Source organism: Lates calcarifer, linkage group LG23 (genome assembly GCF_001640805.2).
Source record: "Lates calcarifer isolate ASB-BC8 linkage group LG23, TLL_Latcal_v3, whole genome shotgun sequence".
In the NCBI taxonomy this organism is placed as follows: domain Eukaryota; kingdom Metazoa; phylum Chordata; class Actinopteri; family Centropomidae; genus Lates; species Lates calcarifer.
This window is the reverse complement of record NC_066855.1, coordinates 4,764,117-4,788,951: the sequence shown is the minus strand read 5'-3', so window position 1 is coordinate 4,788,951 and position 24,835 is coordinate 4,764,117. Positions and strand designations below refer to the sequence as shown.

At 42.2% G+C, this 24,835-nt stretch overlaps 1 protein-coding gene across 3 annotated transcripts in view; it reads right to left on the bottom strand.

Annotated features, from left to right (window-relative positions):
• The window catches only part of faap100 (FA core complex associated protein 100), a 78,314-nt gene that overhangs the window by 33,667 nt on the left and 19,812 nt on the right, over positions 1 to 24,835 (bottom strand). The window contains exons 7-8 of one of the 3 annotated variants that reach the window (XM_018672467.2): positions 11,676 to 11,744; positions 11,399 to 11,533 (exon numbers count right to left, since the gene is read on the bottom strand). The exons of the other annotated variants lie outside the window; for them this stretch is intronic. Coding sequence (XP_018527983.1) covers positions 11,495 to 11,533; positions 11,676 to 11,744 — 108 coding nt within the window. The 3' untranslated portion in view covers positions 11,399 to 11,494. Of the gene's footprint in view, positions 1 to 11,398; positions 11,534 to 11,675; positions 11,745 to 24,835 lie in introns of those variants that run through there. 3 annotated transcript variants of the gene reach the window in all.

Below are 24,835 nucleotides of genomic sequence, written 5' to 3'. Positions count from 1 at the left end.
AGCTGATGAGCTCCTAAAAGAGATCCTGCACAGATGAGACAGTTGGACATGACCTACATTACCTTGAGTGTATTGGAGAAGTAGAAAAGTAGCACATGAAACTCCCTCGTCTGGGAATTTCATCATGAAGTGTCTCTGCGATTGTGCAAACGACACCATCTGTCTCCCTCTTTCAGTCTTTTTGCTGTGTCATTGGTTGTGTACAAATTACAACAGAACCTGAACTCTTGCCCTTGATCTCACAAGTTGCACACAAAATTTCAGCAAGTGCCGTTTGGGGGCCTGTGGTCACCAGCATGAGGGTTTTAACAGGCTCAGTTTGGCTCACTCTCCCCTACAGGGAAATGTTGAAAATCTAATTACAGATGGAAGATGTTCGATGTAATCGGGGGGAAATGTTAAGAAAACATCATCCCGACCTTACCACATGCCCTACAACCCAGTGACTGTCCACCCATACCACAGGATCCCCAATAAATAATAATAATACTACAACTCCACATTTTGCTTGTATTGTATATGTATGTGAGCACGTATATCTGTGTGTGACCTCGCCCCGTCCTTTGGCACGTGGAACATTTTGCTCTGCTGTTTTTACAAGCCAGGCGTTAAGCTGTCCATCAAATCCCAGGAAAATACCCTGCACCCCCCCCCCAGCTATCGCACACACATGCACGTGCACAGACACACACATCAACTCCCCAGAAACCACAGTCGCAGTAGCGGTAGCTGCTCCTCTGCCAAGCTCTTAAACACACTGAAACCAACCCCTCCGCTTCTTTACAGCCTCTCTTATACATGAGCCTTCTCTTTTTACATCTCTCCCTCTCGTCCGTCCTCCCTTCTACCCATCATTCATCTCTCTCCATATCGCTCCTTAAATATCCTTTCTGCTTAGATACAGGCCATGTTATAAGGCCAGCAACTGCTGACTAGACGGACCATGATACAGCCAGTCTCATCTGGCCTCACCACCTTAGATTGGCTTGTTGGGAGATATGCTTGTAAATGTAAAATACAGCTTGACATGGACCATGGCTCTGCATTACTGCTGCTTTTTACAGTCAAAAGAGAGGGTGCAAAGGTTGCATGTGCATGTGTGTGTTTCTCTTTTATTATAGGTAAGCCAATATATCAAGCTCAAATTATCTTTATTAAATACTGAATATTATATACTATATACAGTATATACATACATACACAGCTGAGCCTTTTTGTTCATGTTGTGCAGACATTTCTTTCTAGGTGTCTCTGTCCCAAGATGACTGATCTGAAAAGAAAGCCCTTATTTTCTTTGTCATTTTTACTCTTTTTTAAATCAAACATTTGTGCATTTTGCCTTTAATTTATATTCTACAGTAAAGAGGAAGACAGGAAGTGTGGGCACAGATAATGTGGAGATGACACGCAGCATGTCCCCAGTCTGATTTAAATTGGGAACATTGTGGTTTATGTTTTATGTGCTGCTCCTAAGCTACCATGGTCCTCAGAATAAACATATTTTTGAGAGACTGTTCATCAGAAGGGATGAATCTTCAGTCCTCTCTATTATGATATTTTAACAAAAATTACACATTGCTACCATACTTTCGCACAATATGTACAAACCTCTGATTTTAACAAAACCTTATGCAGATGCTTCAGTTCCAGTGTCAGCTGTCACTTTGTTTTCCAAACATACGGGTAGAACAAATTCGAACTAACACGTAATTTAATCAAACAAGTTTGAACCAAATCTAAGTAGCTAACCTTACTGACGGACAGTTGCATTTCTTTCATCTGAGTGTTACTTTAATCCATGATTTTTCCATCAGTGGTGTTGAATACAAAATGTTTCCATGCATTAGGCTACTTCTCAAATGGTGTGGTGTCATTACACCATCATCAGTGTGTGCCGCTAGTTTTCGCCATTTTGCGTTAGCCAAAGGAAAAACAATTGAGTGCACGGCTGGAGAGCAGTAGTTTGAATTATGAATTTAAAAAAATATGCAACATGTTTTCATGGCAAAACTTTGCATCCTTCCTGTGAGATGGCATTTTATAGCTTATTTGTTCAGCAGTGAATTTATTTATTTAATTTATAAATACTTTAATATTGACCTATAGCAGCAGTTTCAGAATAAAAATCATTATTGGTCTTAACCTTCAAAAACTCTGTTAAACCCCTGGTATATCTATACATCTGTGTGCATGAGAGAGAGTATACCTGGGGAGAAAACACTGCAGAGAACCTTTGACAAATAAAAGGTGGGAGACAAAGGGGAGAACTAAAAGGAGGAAAAGCATCACAGGGACCATGATGGAGAGAAAAACATCAATACTGTGCGCATTTAGAGGAAGTGAGTGAGAAAAGGAGAGAAAGACTGAGCCATGGGAGAGAGGCAGGGAGCTCCGCTGAGAGAGAGAAAGAGGCTTGAGAATCAAGAGGGGAAGTCTAAATGAGATTATCTGAAAGAAGTCGAAGACAATGAGAGAAGCATTCAGAGAAATAGACAAAGGGAAGAGTAGAAGGCTTTCTACAAACTGAGCAGGAGGAAAAATCCAGCCTTGTCAGTGCCATGAATTCTGCTCAACCAGATCTTCAGTTCTGCTTTCAGTGGGGACATAAAGATCTCTAGTTTCCATTAATGTGTGAACATGCAATAATTGACATAATCATTTTACCTGCATATGCACTTGAAGTGTCCAAGGTGAAAGACATATATTGAGATAGGCTTGTAGAAAATAAAGAAACAAGGGAGAAAATACACAGTGACCCTGTAACTCTACTATGATGTGTATAATCAAAGTCACATTGAATGTTGAAGGACAAGGCTTATGCTATTGCACATTTTTGTATTATCAACAAAAATACAATGTGTTTGTCCATCTTTTTCCTATTATTATTCATCTTTTTTTCCTTTTTTATTGAGTTTTCCAAGAACATGAAATTGCGTCATGAGAGTGTTTATAAAAAGTAAAAAAGTATATATTCCCTTTAGCTTACAAAGACTGAGAAAACTGCACAGCCATAAACAAAAAATAAAATAAAAACCATCAGTAAACTATGTCTGTAATAGAGCAACACCATATAAACCACAGCACAGCAAACATAATATTGATACCCATTCAAACTGCAAAAGCTGCTTCAGTCAGGAATGAATGGAACATGTATCCCTTTAACAAATCGCATGGATGGATTCCATACTGCATTGTACTTCTTTAACATTGTTGAACTCGCCTTTTATTTTATTTCAGACATTCTTTCTTACCAAAACTCGGCACCTATGTTTCATTACACATTCGATTATTGTCCGATCACGTGGAATTTAATCCAGATCATATCAGCTAGGTTGTGTAATGCGTCTTGAAGCAATTTGATGATTTTCACTACGAGGCATCAACCAACAGGAGCAACAATTAAAATTTAAAACAGAGAAATCTGACGGGCCTCCCCATTGTCATAGAAATTAAAGGTAAACATGAAGAGAGCGAGGCAAAATTTGGTGTGGGAAATAATGAATCTAACTTTTTTGTATTGCATCTAAAAGACTTTAGAGTGCGTGTGTGACGGGCTCTGTTGACTTTATGAGCACCACATTTCTTTTTTGTTTACCTTTCTGTTAGCTCAGTTGTAACAGTTTTGTTTAAGAGGATCATTGTTGGACCATAATTTCCTCTTGGAATAAAGATTTGAGGAAAAACACACTTTCTTTAGTAGCCTGTTTTCTGCCATCTGCATTTTTTTTTTTTCATTAATGATTAATCGATAATTGATTGTTAATTTTCCAGATGATCGATCAAGGACATTTCCTAGGCTCAAGCTAGTCTTCAGACCCAATCACAAAAGGCTTTAACACAACATCTTAACATCTTTTTTCAGCTATGCAGTAGTCCTCACTAAGATGCTAAAATAAGTGGAATTCCCTTTTAACCAAGTCAAAATGGAAAATTACCATAAAGCAACTTCCTAAAAAGAGGAGTGTAGGTAGCACATAAACAGCCAATAATCATTTTTGTCACGAGCTAGCCATCAGTTCAGCTAACATCCACATATTCAACCACCTAGAATTATGTCTTTGAAGGGCTTGCCATGAATGTGTGTGTGTGTGTGTGTGTGTGTCGAGGGTTTTGGTGGGGTCACATCAACAGACAGTCAGCAATATAATTGCACCTCATTAGTCATACAGATTGGCGCCTTCCACTCCCTCTCCATTTTCCTCGCTCCGGACGACCCCATAGGACGGCTGCCACTCAGAAGAAAGTCATTAACCAATCACAGCGTGGCATTTGTCACTAAGGGAAAAATAATGATAATCGTAATCCTTAGGATCTCCCAGATAACTCATTTATTTCATTTAAAAGCCAAATTACAGTGCTCAAATGCAGCGGAGGCCACAGTGGCACTCAAAGCAGAGCGTCAGAGAGGGATGAGCGACGTGTCGCGTCTTCATTAACTGTGCGAGAGGCAAAACCAAAGACTCTGCACGCAATTAATGCAACATCACAGCGCTAACGTTTATCACTCGCCCCCATAGACACACACACTCACACACATACACACACACATACAGAGCGACATAGACACAACAGCGCACTGCTCATTACTCCAGCAGGTCTGGTCTCCATGGTCTAGGTGATGTGATGGGGGCTGTGGGAGCAGCCTCCCAGTCGTCTGACACACACACACACACACACACACACACACACACACACACACACACACATTCAGGCACCTAGCTTCACCTGCTATAGGGGATCAGGATGAGGGAAACCTCTGATTCACCGCCTTTTATCTCAGGCACATACAGACACACAGAAACACACACACTCTCTCTCTCTCTCTCTCACACACACACACACATGCAGTGGAGTCATATCTTGATTAGGCGGCTTAGGTGGTCCCGGGGAAATACACTCATCTCTGCCTGTCTCTCTGCCTCCCCCTCTCTGGCATGTTGTTATCTCCAGGGTCCAAATGTTTAGGAGATATCTTCACACACACCTGATGGCAAACAACCTCAGTTGTCTCCCTGGCCTGTCCTTCTTCTAACAGGCTCCTGCAGCCTTGACCGGTCCCGCTTACAAAGGGTCGGCCCCAACATGCTATTTAGCCCCCGTTTGTCAAAAGGGAGAAACAGAAAGGTAAATGCAGAGCCACAGAGCTTTACACTTTTAAAATCCTTCTCTGGAAAATTGGATTCCTGTCCAGCAGAGAAACTCCATTTACATTTTGTTAAAAAAAAAAAAAATCACAATATATTGTCTGAACTGTGGCCTATTCTTTGTCATATTAAATTTATTTACTGATTTTAGGGTTATAGGGTTAGGGTTTCATACTTAAGACCAGTTAGCTAAGCAAGAAAACACAAAAAAAATAAGAGGACATGAATGTGTAAAACTGAAGTGACACAACAAACCGGTAATATTATGGAGATATTTTATATTTTTATATCTCTTTCTACATATATATATACTGTATATACGTCGAAAGGCACAAGTGTTTATAGTGGTAAGGTCAAATTTGAATGTGCAGCAAAGCATCTTGTCATATACAAGAAACTCGTTAAAATGAGGAAGAAGATACACACTTTTCACTTTCACTTGTACACACAAAAAATGACTGAAGTACTTGTGAATACAATCACATTTCATGGAGTGAGTGTGACTGCTGGATTGTTTTGTTTTTTTTACAAACTTACAGATATCGTTTTTTTGCAGCCACTCTCTCAAATTCTGACAATCCAGCAAGTACTTTGTTTAAAGTGGAGCGATGTGTTTACACTAATTTAAAGGTCCACAAAGGACTGACATACATTTCAGTTTCTAATCTGCCCATTTCTATTACACTTCACATGGATTGTTTGCAGCACACATTTTATAGCTGCGTATACTACATGTGAACTAATCCATGCAAGTAGTTGCGTGCAGACACCTAATGTTTTAAAAACAGAGGATGAGTTTATTTTTACGTGAAATGTCTCTCAGGAGTTGCTAAGTGTTTTATTGTAGCTGTGATGATATGATAGATGCCTCCGACAAGTTGCTGCAAAGGCTTCGAGAGCAGCTGGCTCAAAAAACCACAAAGACAGAACATCATAAAACTGCAACCAGCTCTTTTCTTCTACCATCACTAAGACTGGTTTCTCCTCCTTTATACTCATAAAAGACAAATATAGAAATTCAGGTGCTCACATTAACGCTCTGCTGAACAGATAAATCATGATCCCAGATAGATAAACACGCCCAGAGTCCCTCATCAGCTGTGCAAATAATAATAAAAGTTAGAGATCAGCTCATCTGCACAGCAAAACAGACTAAACAGGTTACAGTTAGAGTGTTTGTGAAGGGAGGGGTCGTTGCATGATTTAAGGCACGTCAGGATACTGAGTCAATAGAGAAGTCGGCTCTGGCTCGTCATGTTGTCCCCCGCTCACCCACGTCTCCAGCAGCAGGTCATCCACAGGTAAATAGGAGTTTACTCAGTCAAACTTCAGCACAAATGATGATGGGACTCGAATTTTTACCTCCTGCAGACTTTTCATATTTTACCTGTACAGTTAGCATTGCTTAAATCTCCTGGAAAACTGGTTTTAAATCTTAAATATATATTTCTCTAGCATCAGATATTCATGGCTAAATAGGCAACAGCACAAGAAAATTGCTCATGTATTATTTATAAAGGTTTTAAAGCTCAAAAACAGCGTTGGTGTTTGATTCACAGCGGATTCCATTGTTTACTGCTGCTGTTCATCATTACATAGGTTGTTACACAGAGAAATGCATGTTGTGAAACATCACAACACCTACTGTACAATGAAGTGCCCGAGTTTAGCAGTGGTTTGCTATCTTTGCTGTTTTTAACCACATAATTAAGCAATTACAGAACACAGTAACACAAACATGTTGTTTTCACCTCCTCGTCTGCAGGTGTTCAGTGCACACAGTCAGTATACAAGGCTATATGAGAGCTGGTGTACAAGCTTGTGATTTCACAGGACAAAGGAGTTAACCTTGAATATGCCACCCTAATCCTCACTGTACATAGTCACACACACAACTTTGTGTGACAGTAAGTAAACCAGGACATTCCTGCAGCAACAAGACTGAAGGATGAGTGACATGAGCGCACACAAACACACACAGAGACAAAAACACAATTTGCACATATTCTCTTTATCTATCTCCATCTCTCCCTCACACACACACACACACACACACACTCACACACACACACACACATCAGATTTGGTTGAGTGGGCTCCGTTCAGCACCTAATGACTGTGCTATGTGGTTTTTATTTTTCTTACTCCCGTAAAGTTGACTCATGCTCCGCTGCCTTGTGCGTGCGTGCATGCATGTGTGGGTGGGTGTGTTGTTGTTTTTGTTGTGTGTGTGTGTGTGTGTGTGTGTGTGTTGAAATGGTAACACAGTTCACTCATCTCATATTCACAATAACTGCTGATGTGGTGCGATCTGTGACTGTAGCCAAAACGATTGCAAACACGTTTCAAAATGAGTTTGAGGAGGAGCTGTTCAATTTTTCAACTGGCTGGCGGCCGAAAGCCTGAGCTGCTTGTGTCAATACACAAATGCACGCGGACACACTCACATGTATGGTGCAGGCTCAAACGTACAGACGCACAAACACACACATAGCCTTGTAGTGCAATAAGTGACTGATAAAAAGGCAGTATAAAAATAACTCACGCTACTTCATCCTCAGTCTTTATTTTGCTGGTTTAGCTCACAAACAGTGGTGCAAAGGCACACACACACTCATACACACACACACACACAGGAGACAGGTATATCATACATTCTGGGTCTACAGTGCTGAGGCGTTCAGTAATTGAAAACAGGGATGAATAATCTGAGAGAATGACAGCCCTGAAAGATTATGTGAACTCAAACATTAACACAATTAAGTGTGTGAGCACTGGAGTATGTCGCAGCCTTAGACACTGTCTTAATAGTCCCCCAGCACAAAGACGAGAGGAATGCGTGCATGTGTGTGTGTGTGTGTGTGTGTGTGAAAGAGAGAGTACATGCATGACAACCCCTATCACCATGGTGCGATGAAGAAAGACCAGAAGCAAAGCAGAGGCTGCATTTAAAGCACCAAATGTTACAAAACAAAGAAATATGCTGCAGCTTTAATTTGTGGTAGTTTGATTACAAAACCCAGAAATTCAACCAGACTCTTCCTGAACCCTGTGAGGGAGAAAAACACAGTGATAACAGATAGTCTTATTTTTTTATATAGCAGTGATCTGGTTGTTAAAGACAGATGCTTTATCAGACAGTGAGCAAATGATTCAATTGTCTCCTGGTGATTCCACGCCTTAGCAACAGCCGCCGGGTCGGCGTGGCGACGGCCCAGTTCTGATTTATCTACCGAGCTGCGCTCAGGTGCTGTTTTGTTAACAGGATTGCAGCCATTTATAACTGTGTTTCATTACTGTACTAAGAGCCGATAAGATGATCACTCACGCACACGCACACACACACACACACACACACGCACGTGTTCACACACACCAAGGCGCTAATTCAATCCGCTGACAGGGAAACACGGCAAACAACATCCATTATGGCCTCAGAGCTAATTGGTAATGGGGTGGGGGTGAGGAGAAGGGGAGAAAAGAGGAGGCGGAGGTGGAGGGCTGAGTAACAGGAGCTTGGGTTCGGTGGGGGATTTCTACAATGAGTTGTACCTCAGGAGAATATTTCCTCTATTTTTCACCACCCATTGTTTGCAATTATTCATCACATCTATCTCCCCCCACTCTCGCTTTACAACTAAAAACAGGACAGGGCCTTTACAGAGTGTAAGACACATTTTTTCCTCATCCCTCCCTCACTCTCCCTTTCCTTCTTTTCCTACTTTTCCTTCTTGCCATGAGGTGAAGTAGAAATGAGAATACCTGCCAAAGAAAAAAAAAGAAAAAGCAAAAGCATCCATCTGACCAGCAGCAAACAGTAAGCCCAAAACAAAGATGGCATCTCAGCCCCCAGGTGGCATCAAACCACTGGTGACATTTAATAATTCCCTTTCCCCCGCTAACCCTCACCCCCTCCTCCTCCCTCCCTCCTCGATCACCTGACTCACTATTACAATTAGAGATAAATCTTCTCCCATAGGCAGAAGGAGCAGGTAAGGAGAGACAAGGTGGTGATGAATTACCGTCATTTATGCAAAGACAAGATCTTTTAGGATTCCTGGTTTTGGCTCTGTTTATTTACTTCCTTCCACCGCACCACATCAGCAACAGAGAGACGGCGGTGGATGAATGGCTGGAGAGGCAGGCAGACCGTCAGACAGATGGAGTTTGCGGGGAGAAATAAATAACGCCAGTGGAGGTGTTTGAGAAGAAGAGGAGAAAGAGGTAGAGAGAGGGGGGGGGAATTATAATAAGGAGAGAGGAGAGGGGGAAAAAAAGGATTTGAATGCCCGGGGAAGAAGAGACAGATAAACAGATAGAAGCGAGTGGAGACAGAAGAGGCGGGGAGCGATGGATGAGCAGATTTAGAGGGCAGAAGATAAGAGGAGAGATAAAAGCATGGAGGAACAGAAGGAGTTGGGGGGGGGCGTGCTGTTGTGGCGTACAATGTTTACATGCACCAATACGTTGTTGAACATGTCTGCTTACTTATGTCATTAACTGGAGCTACTGAGCATGCATGCTCAGAGGATGATGGTGGATGCAGGTACCAACACACACACACACACACACACACACACACACACACACACACACACACAAACACGCGGCGAGAAAAAAGAAGGAGCGAGAGTGATGACATGTTGGTGAAACAAAAGTATGTGTTTTAGTTAGATACACCCTTTGTCATGTTTGCAGATCCTAATCCTCTCCTATCTGTGTGTTTGTTCCCACCTAATGAACAAACCTGCACTCTCATAAATCAACACAAAAAACATATACAGAGATAAACAGATGATAATATATATATACTGTATATTCTGTTCTCCTGCAACACAGTCACACAAAACATGAAATTACTCTAAAACACAAAGATTTATGTGACTATATGAAAGAGTTATTTTACCCAACTTTTTGTTTTTGTTTTTTTTCCCCATGATCTGTTTATTGAAATTTTCCAAATCGAACAAATAAACAATATAATGACATGTGATCAGTACAATAGTGATGAAGCAAAAGTGCAGGTTGTAAACAAGATGCAAACGATACAAAACCAAGACGCAACCGAAACGAACGATAATACAAAACGCAGGACTAAGATCAAGGACATAATTAATAATATATATGTCTACTGATAATAGTAAATTGCACTTTAATAACTACAATTAAAACATAAGGAATGTTGACAGTTGTTGGTCAGTCTGCTGACTGTCACGTCATTAAACACCTGATCAGTCATTCATTGATATCTGGGAAGTTCAGTTCTCTTATCCATGTTGGAGAGCAAGCGATATTTGTGGTTTTGAGTGAATATGTGGACAACTATTACATGGATTGCACTGGATTTTTTCATTCATTTTTTTGTATAAGTAACATAAGTTGTCATAAACAGCAACAGCAGCTGGGCAGCGTCTCACTGTGTCATATTCAGCTGACCTGGAGTTGATATCCAGAGTCATGTAGGCGTCAGTGTCGGGGTTGGACATCCCCAGGACTGAACCAGCACATCCTCTCTTCTTCTTCCTCTTTTCTTTGAGGACTAGCACAGCTGTAGTTACTGCAATAACCAATCCTACGCAAACACTGGTTATAACCCCTAGAGAGAGGATAAGTCCACTTCTGCCTTGAAGTGTCTCACAGTTGTTGAGGTTTTGGTTTATGCAGCTCTGAGCATCACAACCATGTGTCTGACTGTCCTCTTTTGATCCAGCAACAGGGACTTCAACCAAAGTGTTTCTCGGGCCGCTCTGGACTGTAAGACTGACTGCAGACGATGGGAGGTCTTCGTAGCCGATCATGGCACAGACATAACTGCCCGTGTCCTTCTTACTGATTGGGTCCAAAGACAAAAAAGGGCAAGTTTTCCCTGCTGCCATTTAATTGTTGTGTGTTTTTATACCAGGTGTAGCCTGGGTTGGGGCTCAGATTTACAGCGCAGGTGGAAACACAAACCAGCATTACCCTCTGACCCTCTGTCACTGTCTGATTTCCAATAATCCCGGCCACCAGGATCCTCACAGGAGACGCAAGAACCTGCAGTCTCACTCCAGGAACACCTTTACATGTCATGTTAGCACCTGCATCATTTTTAAACTTGTATACAAAATAGTAAATTGATGCATCAGTCATTTTTAAGTCTGTGAGTTTCATTGTGCAGTTATTGTTTCCATGTTTAGGGTAGATGAATTTAAACGAATAAGCCGACATTTGTTTCATGGGTTTAGGTTCCATGCTGGGATGTATCTTTCTGGACCATCCTGATATCGAGATGACCTGAACGTTATTGGGATAGGAGCAGGGAAACTCTACTGAAGAGCCCTTTAAGCCACAGATTTCTTTGTGCTTGTAGGTCACACACAGGTGCTTGTAGGTGGTTGAAGATTGTTGCACTGAAGTAACAGTAAACACAAAAAAATACAGACATTAGAGGTCATACTGCTCACCAGGTTCCTCAGTTACCATTTTTGGGACCATGAGATGATTGTCAGAAGCTTTGTGCTAATAACAGTAATGATGTAATGTGACTTGTACCTGCCACAGGAAACAGCACCAGGAAGAAAGCCCAAAATACACTTCCTGCTGCCTTCGCCTCCATTGGTACTTGAACAACAAGAAAAAAAATAATAATATGAAGAAAAAGCTATACAGTCTCTTCATGGACGCAGCTTGTATTTCAGCATTTTATCGTACAAAGAAATTATAATTTTGCTGTCAGAGATTAGAAAAGTTGCTTAAGGTTAAATAACAACTTTTCTTTAACACATTATTATACAGTTTTAAAGTTTCAATAATCAAGCAGGGCTGTTTATGTTTCTAAGGAGAGAAGCCATGTTACAAACAACACAACTATAATATAAAATTATTACACTTACTGTGTAGATAGTAGTGTGGTCTGACACAGCAGCGTTGTTGTTGTGACTGATGAAGCAGGTTTAAAAGAGATTCACACTCTCCACCTCTGCCTCAGATCATCATTATTCACTCAGATATTAAAAGTGAAACCACTGACAGAACATATATGGTTTACTTCCATCCTGCTGATTTTCAGACAAACAAAATGCCCAAATTTGGTTTGATGATTATATCTCTTTATATATGCTCCTCAAGTGTTTATTTTTTTTATTATCATTATATCAAGATGAGCAAGAAATAATTTATACCTGAATCCTACACACTACACACTGTCAAACTGTTAAACCTTTGGGTACTTAGGAAACAAGCTGTAAACACAACATGACCTCATGTATCATTTCCTTTTAAGATGATATATAGAACTTGTTCCAGCTCTTCAGCAGCTAAATGCTCCGCTATGTTCAGCAGCTAGTCTGCTGTCTGGTGTTGAGAAAGTTGTGTATGGAGCTTTTTCACAGAAAATAGCTGCAGATTCAGGTGATTCTCTGTAAGCTCATACAGGTGAGCCCCTTCATGTACTTACATTGTCATTTCATACTTTGCTATTAAAAAGTATTGATTATCGCTTCTTTAAACTACAGTAATAACCTTGAACTCAAACATTTCTGTCAGTCACCAAAACTGGCAGTGAAAGCCGGGTTATTTGCTATTTATTGGAGCAAAATTATTGTGTATAGACAACAATTAACAATGGTGAAACTTGCCTGCTTTTGTCAAAAGAAAAAACATAAGAAAACATGTCAAAAGTATGATTTTGATAGGAGTAACTTAGGTACTGTATGACACCGTCAATACTATTTACATTTTATAACCGTACTGAGCCCCATTAAAAGGGAAATATAATTTTTGGAAAGGTTGCCACAACTCTTCAAATGCAAAACTGAGTGATTTGAAAAGACAGACAGACTCTTTAAAAACCCCTCATCTCTGTACTTGAGACCCTGAACGTAGATGTCAGCAGCAGTTCCCAGAAATATTCAAGTAGTCATCAGCAACATACCAGTGATGAGCCAAGTCAGTTGCCAGTTGCAGTGGGTTATCAGCTTAGTTACAAGAGTTTCCAGGCTCAGCAAATTAACAGCTTAGCTTGGAGAGAGTAAAGAAAAACAGCCAGCAGCACATTTACTAGAGATTTTAAAAAGGTTCAGTACTGTGCTGAATGAGAGCTGTTTCCCCAAATTAGAGCTTTGGCTTTGTTTAAGAGTGGGGGCATTGCCTTCATTATAGGTAGCTACACAGCTACATTCAGGAAAAAAGCAACAGAAAAATTGCTACGAGAGTTGATGAGAAGTTGTTCCTAGCAACCGCAGCTTTGGTGTCAACTGAAAATGACACTGGTGGGACAGAATGAACAAAAATGGCACTTCAGTCTGATTATCAGGTTAGCTCAGACCAGGACAATTTATCACTGAGTGTCAGCGCTGGGAAACAAAATGTGACCTGGCTCTGGCTCACATGGCCGCCAGAATTTGGCTAAATTTCTGGGTTACAGGCTTTGGCTGATTCGAGCTGAAAATCGGTTCCAGTTAGTGGCACTCCGGTCCAGAATCATCTCGTCTACCTGAGCCAACTCTGTCGTGACATTCATCACCTGCTGACACAAGTCTGGCAAACCAGCAATCCAGATTTAGCCCACAGGTGGGAATAGCCATTTTGGCCACCTCGCTAACATTATTAATTGTAGAAAATAGAAAAGTTTTCATTCCATTGTTGTGACAAACTCAAGCAACTGCTTACTGAGTCGTGAAAAATAATTAATTCGTTACACCCATGTGGACTGATTTTCTCAGCCCACAACATACTGCACACCCAGGCACAAGGTCTGACATGAGCCAGGATGTGAATATGCTGCCAGGCCAGGGAGGGCTGATCCAGTTTCAGTGCAATATGTCACATATATTAATAAATATGCCAAACTGATTACGTTGAGTTTGACCAGTCAGCATTGTTACATGTGTTACATCCCTAGTGGAGGAATTACACTCATAAAGTTGATGTTTAACAAAAACAACTATGCTGAATTGTTGTTATGTGGACAAAAGGACATGATGCTGTCACCAACATCCTGACACTTCCTGTGTTTCTTGTCCTATTTACCTCGACCTCTGAAGAAACCCTGTTACTTCTTCCTGTTAATAAAATTCTATGCAATTTCCAACCCACACAGGAAACACTTCAGTGTCTTGTAACAGATGTGCAATGTTTTACTCCACAGTAATGTGCATTAAAATGAATATCTGACATCATTTTTCTATATCTTAATTTAATTTGTGACGGTGAAAAAAAACTTTAGGGCCTGTTAGACTGAAGGAAAGTAATGAAACTCAATTTAGATAGATAACAAGATAGACTAAAAAATTAATTACACTTTTAACACCAAAGTAGAGTGCAATGCTTTTGATTGAAAGATGTAATCAGACATGAGAATTTTACTTTTAATTGTCTGATGTGTTTTTGGTCTAAAATTCCTCTACATGGTGTTGAGGAAACTCTACCACTTACTGGCTATACTGGGTACTCGTTGTGTATAATTATAATAATCTTGCTCCCGGTGCTGTTACACAAGGCTTGAATAGTGTGTGTTTTGAATTTGGATATTTTTGCAAAAGCGGAAAAATCCTCCAGCTCTTTGAAAGACAGACACTGAAGCGTTAAAATGGTGGAGGATTTTTGACTTCATTCTGGAGCTCGTGAAACTGCTCTTCAGTTTCTTTAGCAGCGTCCACACAGACAGCGCCATCGTTCAATATGGAGAAACGATGCACTAAAACTGCTTCAAATTCTTCAGCTGTTATAAAGCCACACAAAGGAGCCATTGGACTCCGTGGGCTCCCGTGCCACCCATAAGAGAAGCACGAACGTAGCTCATTAGATCATCTTTCTCCTGTCCATTACTCAGGGATCCAGGTCTTTGTGGTCCTTACACTAACTGTATCTTTGTGTGCTGGCCTTGGTGGCCTAATAGACAGTTTGTGAATGGCAGCCCTGAATGCCCAGCTTTGTGACACTCACACAGCACAGTATTGGTTGACACTGTGTCACAGAAGGGTTGAGGGGTTGATTAAAATCTGTGTCAATTTTGACACTGTATTCCCACTATGTTTAGCAGCTTTCCTGCTACAGTAAATGTTTATCTGTCTCTGTAGCTGAGCTTTGACTTGAAACCACTTTAACTCTTGGCCCTTTCATCCATTAAATTAATGCATGAAAGAATTTTGTTGCTTTTGTGAATCCTGCACATGTAGTTCTGACTTGTCACTTATAAAAACCACATACCGATAACTGACTCCTGTATTATCAAAGTCATCCTCATTTTTTAAACTTATTCTGAGGTTAAAGAAATAGGTTTGCATTTTCCTTAACCCTTTCATAAAAGCAAAAAAAAAAACAAAAAACAAAAAACATGCAACTCATCTCAGTCAGGGGAATGCGACAGATTTTTATCTCATTCAAGGACACTTATGCAGGTACAGTATATTATGACAGTTCACTTCAGGCAAAGCAATCCTGAGGACGTTCATGCTATCTTCTTGTCTTTTTCACAGCAAACACTTTGATTTGTCATAGTAGGGAAAGCACGGGTGGAACTGTTGACATTCAGTCATGACAGTGTGAAAACGAATACCACACCACAAACCCTGAAGCAATGAAATGGTATTCAGCAACATTAATCTTATTACTGACTCCTGTGTTTTTCCTACTGTGACCTCTCAAAACCTCTGCAGTGAAAAAGAGCCTATCGTGGGTAGCTCCAGATTAGACCGGTTGCGGAGTACATCTGGCATGGGAGTGGGTCTCGGTTGACAGCTGTGTGCCAAATTAGCATGTTTTTTAAACATCTACCACAAATTTGTATTATCAAGAACAAATTGCGCCAAAATTTGAGTGTGGATATTGGAACATTAGAGAAATAAACTCATTATACACTAACTGGAGCACTACTGGTCGATGAATTTGGCCCTTTCCTTAAAGATGCAGTCAAATCACCATTTAAATGTACTTCAGTATATATAGTAACCCTGTAAAGCCCCTTTTAAACAGGGTTTTCAAGGCAGATATAAAAGAGGTAACTGGGGGATCTGTGTTTCCCCACCTTAAAGCTGGCACAGGAGGTAGTCACAGATGTGGATCAATGTCTATATAAGAGGGGGTGTAGGAAAGACAGATGTCATTAAGCTGCACAGTCTTTTTGTAGAAGAGGATACTGACTGTCCTAAGTTCAGTTGTACGTTCAGCTTGATGTTAATTCAAGCTGTTACGTTCAGTTTAGTTGTTTTTCTCGCTGTCTTTTAGTAAGGTTAAACCAGGAAGTAATCGTGTTATAGATTTGTACTGAACACCTCTGGTATATGGACACATCTGTCCTTAACCACCTCTGACCTCCTGTGTCTCATAGATCCAAGTGTGTCCTCAGTGCACCTTTGGTTCATTCACACTTGTAGTGCTTTTGTACCTGTGATCCGATCGCTCACTTGAACTCTGGCCGATGATGATATAGAGCTGGCAGGCAGACAGACTGATGATGCCCACACAGCTTCCTGCCTTTTACACGGTCTACCCTCAGAAAGATTTCAATTAATTACTGTGTCAGTGTCCCACATCAGCCTACTGGCCAGAAAACAAAGGTTTCTCAGCAAACAAACAAAACCAAAAATAAACCATTGAATTAATTTATTCTTGAGGCGATGGCAGAGTCAGGGCCCATGAAAATGGAACCAAACATCAACCATTATTCAGAGCAGAAGCAAAGCCATCTGGTTTGAGTTTATATCTCTATGTGCATGTAATTTGTGCTGTAGTTGATCCGAGTACTGTGTAAACACATTTTAATACACTGGGGGGAAAGACAGAGAAGAACATCAGGATAGAGACAAGAGATGTGGTGGTGTTCACTTGTGTCTCTTTCTTTGCCTCTCCCTCCCTCCCTCCCCTGTCTCGGATACTTTTGGTATGTTGATGGATACAGCACACTCAGCAATATTTCAAGGTATGATAGAGGTGCAAAAAAAAAGAAAGAAAAAAGCCTTTCATGGCAAAACAAACAGGCTTCGAGCTGCTTAGGCTTGTGTTGACAAATGGGGAGGGAGCATTAAGTACAGTAAGAAATGGCAATGCGAATCCCCTGAAGAATAGAAAGAAAACATCTGACTACTTGGTTAGACCATAACCATAACCATAAGGCTGGGTACGTCTCACATTCACTCACACACATACACTCGCACGCAGTCCTTTGAGGAGCCCGGGGCCTAGAGGGAATAATGGTTAGCAACCTGAAAAATGCCCTCATCACAAAAGGCCTCCGACAGTAATAAATGAAATAGTTGAGACACACACATTAATCCGTGTGTGTGTGAGTCAGTGTTTGGGTGTAACCCTGCGTGTGCATCCCTCTTTGTGTGTTTGCTGCTGGTGTCTGTGTGTGTGTTTGTACGTCCATACAGTATGCATGCATGCAAACCCAAGTATGTGTTTGTGCATGTATGTGAGAAAGAGAGGGAGGGACAGCTGAAAAAACTGTGAGAGCACTGTAGCATGAGAAAGTGAGAAGAAGTAGTAACACACTGTCAAAGCAAATACTCTCACTCAGTCTCTTTGGGCTACGCTCGCACCGAGCCAACGTTGAAAATGCTGTTTTACGTGCGAACAAGCGATGTGTGTCGAAACTACTTCAGCTGGTGGAGACTTCAATTAAATTTTATGATTTTTATGAAGTTGTCTGACGAAATCAACATAAAAACAGATTGACCTGTATCAAAACTGCCCTAAGTTTCAGTCTGACTCTTGTCGATGAGTAATAAAAACAGATGTAGCTTGATGTTATGGAGCCACAAAGTGTGTGACTTTGGAAAACCATGACCACAAAAACTTACAGGGCATTGTTTGTCTTTGTTTCAGAAATATGCTTATCTGCATCTGGAAGAGAGTTACGTGATAAGATTGAGAGCTCTCTCATGTACATGTCCATTAAAGGTTGTACCTAGCAGCTGGTTAGCTTGGGTTAGCTCAGCAGAGAGACTGGACAGCTAACTCTGTCCTAAGGTGACAAAATATGGCTGCCTGCTGCACTGATTTTACACATATTTGCTTGTCGCACATTGTATGACTGTGATGTGTTTTCTGTTGTTCTGAAGGAGGTTAGTAGAGTCTGACAGACCCAGTGAAAGCTGTGTTCACATTCTCGCCACAAACTCAAAGACGTTTTCAGTGGGTGTTGGATCAAGGACTGAGGTGAAGAGAGTCTGGTTTTGGGACCTCAGATTCAGCTTTCTGTAGATGATGTGGTTCTGTTGGCTTCATTAGACCGTGAGCGTAAGTGCACATGAAGGTGGTTTGCAGTCAAGTTTGAAGTGGTTGGGATGAGGGTCTGAGGGCCATGGTTCTCAGCCGGAAAACTATGAATTCCTCCCTTCGGGTGGGGGGAGAGTTATTGCCCCAAGTGAGGGAGTTTAAGTATCTTGGGCTCTTGTTCTCGGGTGAGGGTAAGATAGAGCGGGAGACTGACGGGTGGATTGATGCGGCATCAGCAGTAACATGGACATTGCACCAGACCGTTGTGGTGAAGAGGGAGCTGAGCCAGAAGGCAAAGCTTTCAATTTACCAGTCGTTCTACATTCCAACTCTCACCTATGGTCATGAGATCTGACCAAAAGAAAGAGACTGCAGATACAAGCGGCTGTAATGAGTTTCCTCTGCAGGGTGTGTAGGCTCAGACTTAGGTAAGGAGCTCAGACACCTGGAGGGAGCTGATGCTCCTTTGCATTGAACGGAGCCGGCTGAGGTGGTTCAGGCATCTGGTTGGGATGCCTTCTGGGCACTTTCCTTTGGAGGTTTTCTGGGCACATCCAACTGGGAGGAGACCTCAGGGTAGACACAGAATTTGCTGGAGGAATTATACCTCTCATCTGGCCCGGGAGCACCTTGGGATCCTCCAAGAGGAGCTGGAAGACAATGCTTAGATAGAAGGATGTCTGGAATACCCTGCTTGGCCTGTTGCCACCGTGACCCTACTCCAGATAAGCAGAAGAAACGGATGGATGGATGTCATCAGGGTTATCTTGGCTTGGGCTTAGCTGGAAAGACTTACATTTTTGTAACTCAAAATCATCTGCTGCTTCCACTTTTACTATTCTGTCTTTGATATGTGTCGTGCAGATCTCCTAACTTACTTTACAGAAGTGCTAATTAGAGTATTCCTTTAATAATATTACCACACGGGTCCTAACCAGGCTTACTTCACTGCTTTCTAAAATCTCTAAAGCAAGTAGTTTAAATTCATCCTTCCTGGAGTTGATGTTTCTAAAGCGCAGTTTTCAGGTGTTGGTAGCCTGTCCCCGATTCGCCCAGTTTGGCATGTTTGGCCTTCCACTTCTTGTTCCACTCTTCTCATCTGTATCACTTTCTAAACTGTGTACATTTTCTCTCCCTTTCTCTCTCTTTGTCTCTAAACTATGTGTATTTTTAGTCACCATTTGGCCTCACCTTGTTCTTCCCTTCGTTCTCTTTACCTTCGCTCTTTCTCTCTCTCTCCAAACTGTGTATATTTGGGTCTGTCTGTGGGGAGTCAGGGGTCATTATTAATCTTGCTAGCTCTCCTAGCTTCAGGCGTAACAGCAGGGCAGCATCTGTGTGTGTGTGTGGTGTGTGTGTGTGTGTGTGTAAGTGAGAGGGAAAGGAGTGGTTGCGAATGAGTCAGTTACGCTGTTCGAGTAAAGGTGTGGGAGAACATGTTTTTGTGAGTGCACTGTCTGTATGCTGTTTAGGTGTGTGAGCGTGCATGTGTGTGTGTCTGTGTTTCTCTCTCTCTCTTTCTGTGTGTGTGTGTGTGTGTGTGTGAAGGAGAGGGAAAGTGCATTTTGCCATGATGGATCATGAGAGACCCACATTCTTAATGCACACTCGCACAAGACAGACACCCATGAGAAATGAAGGGGAGAGAGAGAGAGAGAGAGAGAGAGAGGGGGAGAGAGTGTGCAGACAGGGGGAGGGAGTGAGAGTGTGAGAGAGAGAGAGAGGGAGGTGATGAGGAAACAGAGTGAGAGAGAGCAACAGAGAAAGGAGAGGGAGAGAGCAGGGAGAGTCCCTGTTCCTCCTGAACTCATTAACCGTTGTCCTCTCCGCCCTCCCTCCTGCACTCCCACAATGCCAAGCAGCGGCGTGCATCAATAACGCTGGTGACAGCACGAGGGGGGACGGGTCAGACAAGCAACCGCCATCTCCCTGGCAACCACCACTATGGCCACCATCGCCACAACAACAATTGCCAAGCGCACACGGGGGGTAACCACCACCACCACACCCACCCCCCTCCCACCTCACCCTTCCACCCTTCCCCCGCTGGCCCGGCTCCCCTCCTGCAGCCGTCACACAGCGAGGGCCGCCGCGCCTGCTGCTGCTGGATCAGAAGAAAACTAAATCCACAGCACGGCTCCGGCAAAGGATGAGGCGAGAAAAAGCTGAGTGATCCCGATTCTGAGGTGAACTGAATGGACAGGAGATTCAATCTGAGCTGAGTTTAGCAGCATTATTCAACAACTGAGGAGGAGGAGGAGGACGGGTGAGGGATGTTCTGGAGTCGCTGTAGCTGGACTGTGAGGCCCACAGATGCATGGTAGACACAAATTTGAGAGAATAGTTGCTTTTCATTGTTGGACACAGTAAGAGAAATTTAACCTGATTTAAATAAGCTGGATGCAAAAACCTGTAATATTCAGTGATCTCTCAGCCTCTCAAGTTGCTCAAACCAGCATTAGTTCATATTTTAACACTGTATGAAATTACTATGCAATGTTAAAAGAGGTCACTACTAGTGCTGAAAAGTAATTCTCAACTCTTACAGAGCGTTTTTACCTCCCTCAGCTCTTTTTACCTGCCGAGCGCCAAACAGCAGAGTAAGTTAGCGAATAGCCGTTTGGAAGAAAATCATTTGGCAAGCCCAAAGAGCCAGATATTTTTCAAAGGAGTCAGTGGAGACCATGGCAAAGACCAACAGAGAGATGTGAGTGCATTCATCAGGTGGTCAGAAACGTGACTCAGGATGCTTTCTACTGCACACAAACATATTTACTTGGGGTATTACATCAGATTGTTTTGTTAGTTCTGCCCCCTGGTGGCAAAACCATTGATGCAGCTTTGACATTTTTATGCTGAATGGAGAACAAGTGAGCGTCAAATAGAGGAGGTCCTGCCCTGCTGCTGCTGGTGGATTCAGTTTCAGTTTGTATTTTACCATTTAGACTATTTGTTGTTTTTTATGAGCTAAAATATTTGAGAGTATTCTGTACTTTCTAATAAAATCTGAGCACCTCATCATTTGAATGTGAATAGTTATTTTGTTAGCACGAGGCAATGACTCTTAAACTCTTCAGTGCAGACACACTGCATGTTTTTGGCGCTGAGAATCACTGATTATTTAATTCAATTTGAAGTTTAAAGTCTTTTATGAGCTCCTTATGTGGCATGGGTGCCTCACTTTTTACAGACCTGCTGTATTTTGTTTTTACTTTAATGCATTGTGCATAATTCAACATGCTCCAAGACAGATTCTCAAATTTAGGCTGGTGGAGGGGAAAGAAGTAAATAAAAGCAAGATCAGCAACATCTATCAAATCGTACCAATGAATAAAATCATCAGTAAAGGGAACAGAATCAGGTTAGGAATGCTGCAACTGACATGTTCCTGTATATACAGTAAGAGTTTGTTTGCTAAAAATAAAATCTCAACCTGCATCCAATGCTAACCACGGTTAGCCACTAACCTATTTTGCCAAACAGGAATAAAAACAAATGTAAAAACCTGCTGACAGGGTTTGACAAGTAATGTGTGTGTGTGAGAACTAATAACAAGGTGTTGCGTAAACCACAACTAAACAGAGTATCACTATCTCTTACTGTATACACATCTGGGTTTACTGTGTTTGTTTTTTTCCTTCTAAACAACAAACAGCATATTTTATGTTTCTTAGTAAGAAATTTACACATAAATTAGTTCTTTAATAAGATACTTGCAGATGTTTGTGGTGCAGATTAAGAAGCAGTTAAAAGAACAAAGTGGGATTTCACCTACAACTGATAGATGGATAGATAGATAGATAGATAGATAAATAGATAGATAGATAGATAGATAGATAGATAGATAGATGGATAGATGGGGCCAGAGGCTACACTCTCACACAGCAAATTTGATTAAGCTCCCTCGCCCGTTAATCTTTAGTAATATAATTAATTCATTAAAGGTTAACGGTCCTGTCACTGCAGAACTGCACATATGAACATAGACAAGCCCCCCCACCCTCTCTTTGTGTGTGTGTGTGTGTGTGTGTGTTATGCTGTCCATGTCCAGTACACAGCGCGAGCGAAGCGGTCTGCTTTATGAAGAGAAAATTAAGAAACAGAGAGACAGACAGAGCTAACGTCTCGCGGAAATTGGCGATAAAACGAGAACGAGGGAAACTCCTCGCCCGGAGATGTCGGCGCTGAGTTAAATATCATATCTGGTTATCTGGTTGTTGTTGGGTTTTTTTTTCTTCATATTTTCGGGGCCGGTAAGAGGAATCGGTACGAAATGTCAGATCTGAGTTCGCCGCGCGCCTCCTGATCGACGTGAAGCGGCGGCAGCAGCGGCGTCGCGGCGCGGCTGCCTGCGCGAGCCCACGGAGCTCGCGAGAGGGTTGTTTCCTTTCCTCTCGGACGGAAAAACAAGGCGGGGAGGGGCAGAGGAGGGAGTGGGGGCGGGTGGGGAGGGGTTGATAGAGGCAGCTCGGCCAATGACGTGGCGAGACCCTCCGCGGGCGGGTCCTGAGTGCGGGGTCTCGACCACTGAGAGCTCGAATGAGGGTCCGTGCCCCCACGTGGGTGTTGAGCTCCGAGCGACAACGAACGGGCGTCGGGCCAATCACGGCCGCGCAAGGTGTTAATCTCGACGCGGATTGGCTCGCTGTTCTTCACAGAGTCCCCTCACTCATCACGTTTAGCCCGTTGTTATTAACTCTTTCCTGCCACACAGGAAGGAGCTGCTGTGCCCATAAAACACAAACCCGCACTGTAATAGCAAAATGTGAATTAATGAATGATTCAGAGGCGGTTTGTTTTTAGAAACGCGATACATCAGTTAATCCGGAGTGTTTCAAAGCCTCGTTTCAGACACATTCGAGGAAAAGCGAGAGTAATATACTGTACAACACTGGAGCACATGGGGCGGCCAGAGCAGCGCTGCAGCCCTTTTTAAGCGCCTTTCCTCTGATCATAATCAAATCAGCATGCAAGAAAACCAATGAGATTAAAAGCACATGATAAATGCATGCTTAGCAGTGAGGTATAACCCACATTCACACGTTCAGACTCTAAAATTGTGGGTCAGACCTGCTCCTGTTGTGCCTGTATTACACTGGCAGGGGAAGAGACTCGAGCAACGGTGACTGCAAATGATTGAAACAAGGGGGGGAGACACACACACACACACACACACACACTCCGCCCCGCCCCTCTAGTTTTTAATTGCACTGATGTTTTATAGTTGATAACGCTTCACGTGTTGTTGACGCCTTTCAGTTTCTCCAAAGTCCCCCACACCCCCCACCCATCTCTCTTCAAAAAAGCAAGAGACATTAAAAGCAGCCATTTTAAATAGCACCAAAGTCCTTCCCTCCTACGCTATGCAGTCACACAGGCACCAACAGTGACACACCAAGCATCAATCTTCTCTCTCTCTCTCTTTTTTTTTAACCTCCAAAAAATATATAGGCAAGGTTCCCATAAGGGAGCCAAAGTGGAAGGCTGACACCGCCTCTTAGTGGTGGCTTTGGGAAATACAACTGTCAGCATCGTCATGTCAACCTGTGTGTGAGAGGATGCATTTAACTCAACGTCCTTAAAAAGTAGAACACAGTTCTTGAGTTTATTTTTAATAAGTCTGAGACGTCCTCTAATGTGCTGTAGGTGCCGAGCAGTGGGTGGGTGGGCGGTGGGTCACTACTGACCCCAGAAAGCTGAGAAACTTTTTTTTATCCTGTTTCTCCCAAAAGCATGAGTAAAGAGGAAAGAAGCTGGAAGAGGAGAAGAGGCAAGAGACTGCGAGTATGACGACGAGGAGCTGAGGCAAAAGTGGAAAGTTGGATATGAAGCAAGGAGAAAAACTCCCAGCTGAAGTGCAGGTTTCACATTTAAAAGTGTCATACTGAAAACAAGAAAGTGTGTGAGTGTGTGTTTGGTTCATTTACACTGAACGATGCACTCAAGATCCACTTTTTCATGTTTTTCAGAAAAGGTCAGAGGTTCAAAGTCTAATGAAATCTACGGCTAAAGAAAACTGTGAATTCATATTTTTCACCCTAAAACAGGCTCAAATATGACAAAGCAGTCTGAAAGTACTCCAAGTTTTTGTGTTTGCTTAGATAGTCAAGTTCAACTGGATAACAGGTCACCATATGACACATAGTCAAGGTGTTAAGGACAAATTTGCATCCTGATACGAGATAATTTTCACTAAAAAAGATAAATAATGAGACGAGAGAGCAAGGAAGGAAACAGTCAAAGAGGTGATCCAAGCAAAGAAAGCAGCAAACCCCCACCTTAAAGCTTGTTTCGGCACGATGTTTGCAACAACAGGAACAACCAGCAGACTCAAAGACTGATCCAGCTGATCTGTGTTTCATTTAGTTCACAACCTCTGGAATTGAACCGAAGATGAGAGCGGGAGGAAGGGGGGGGGGGGGGAGAGAGAGAATGACCGGAGGAAAAGACTGAAGAAGAGGGGGACTGTGTGTATTTGTGGATGTGTGTGC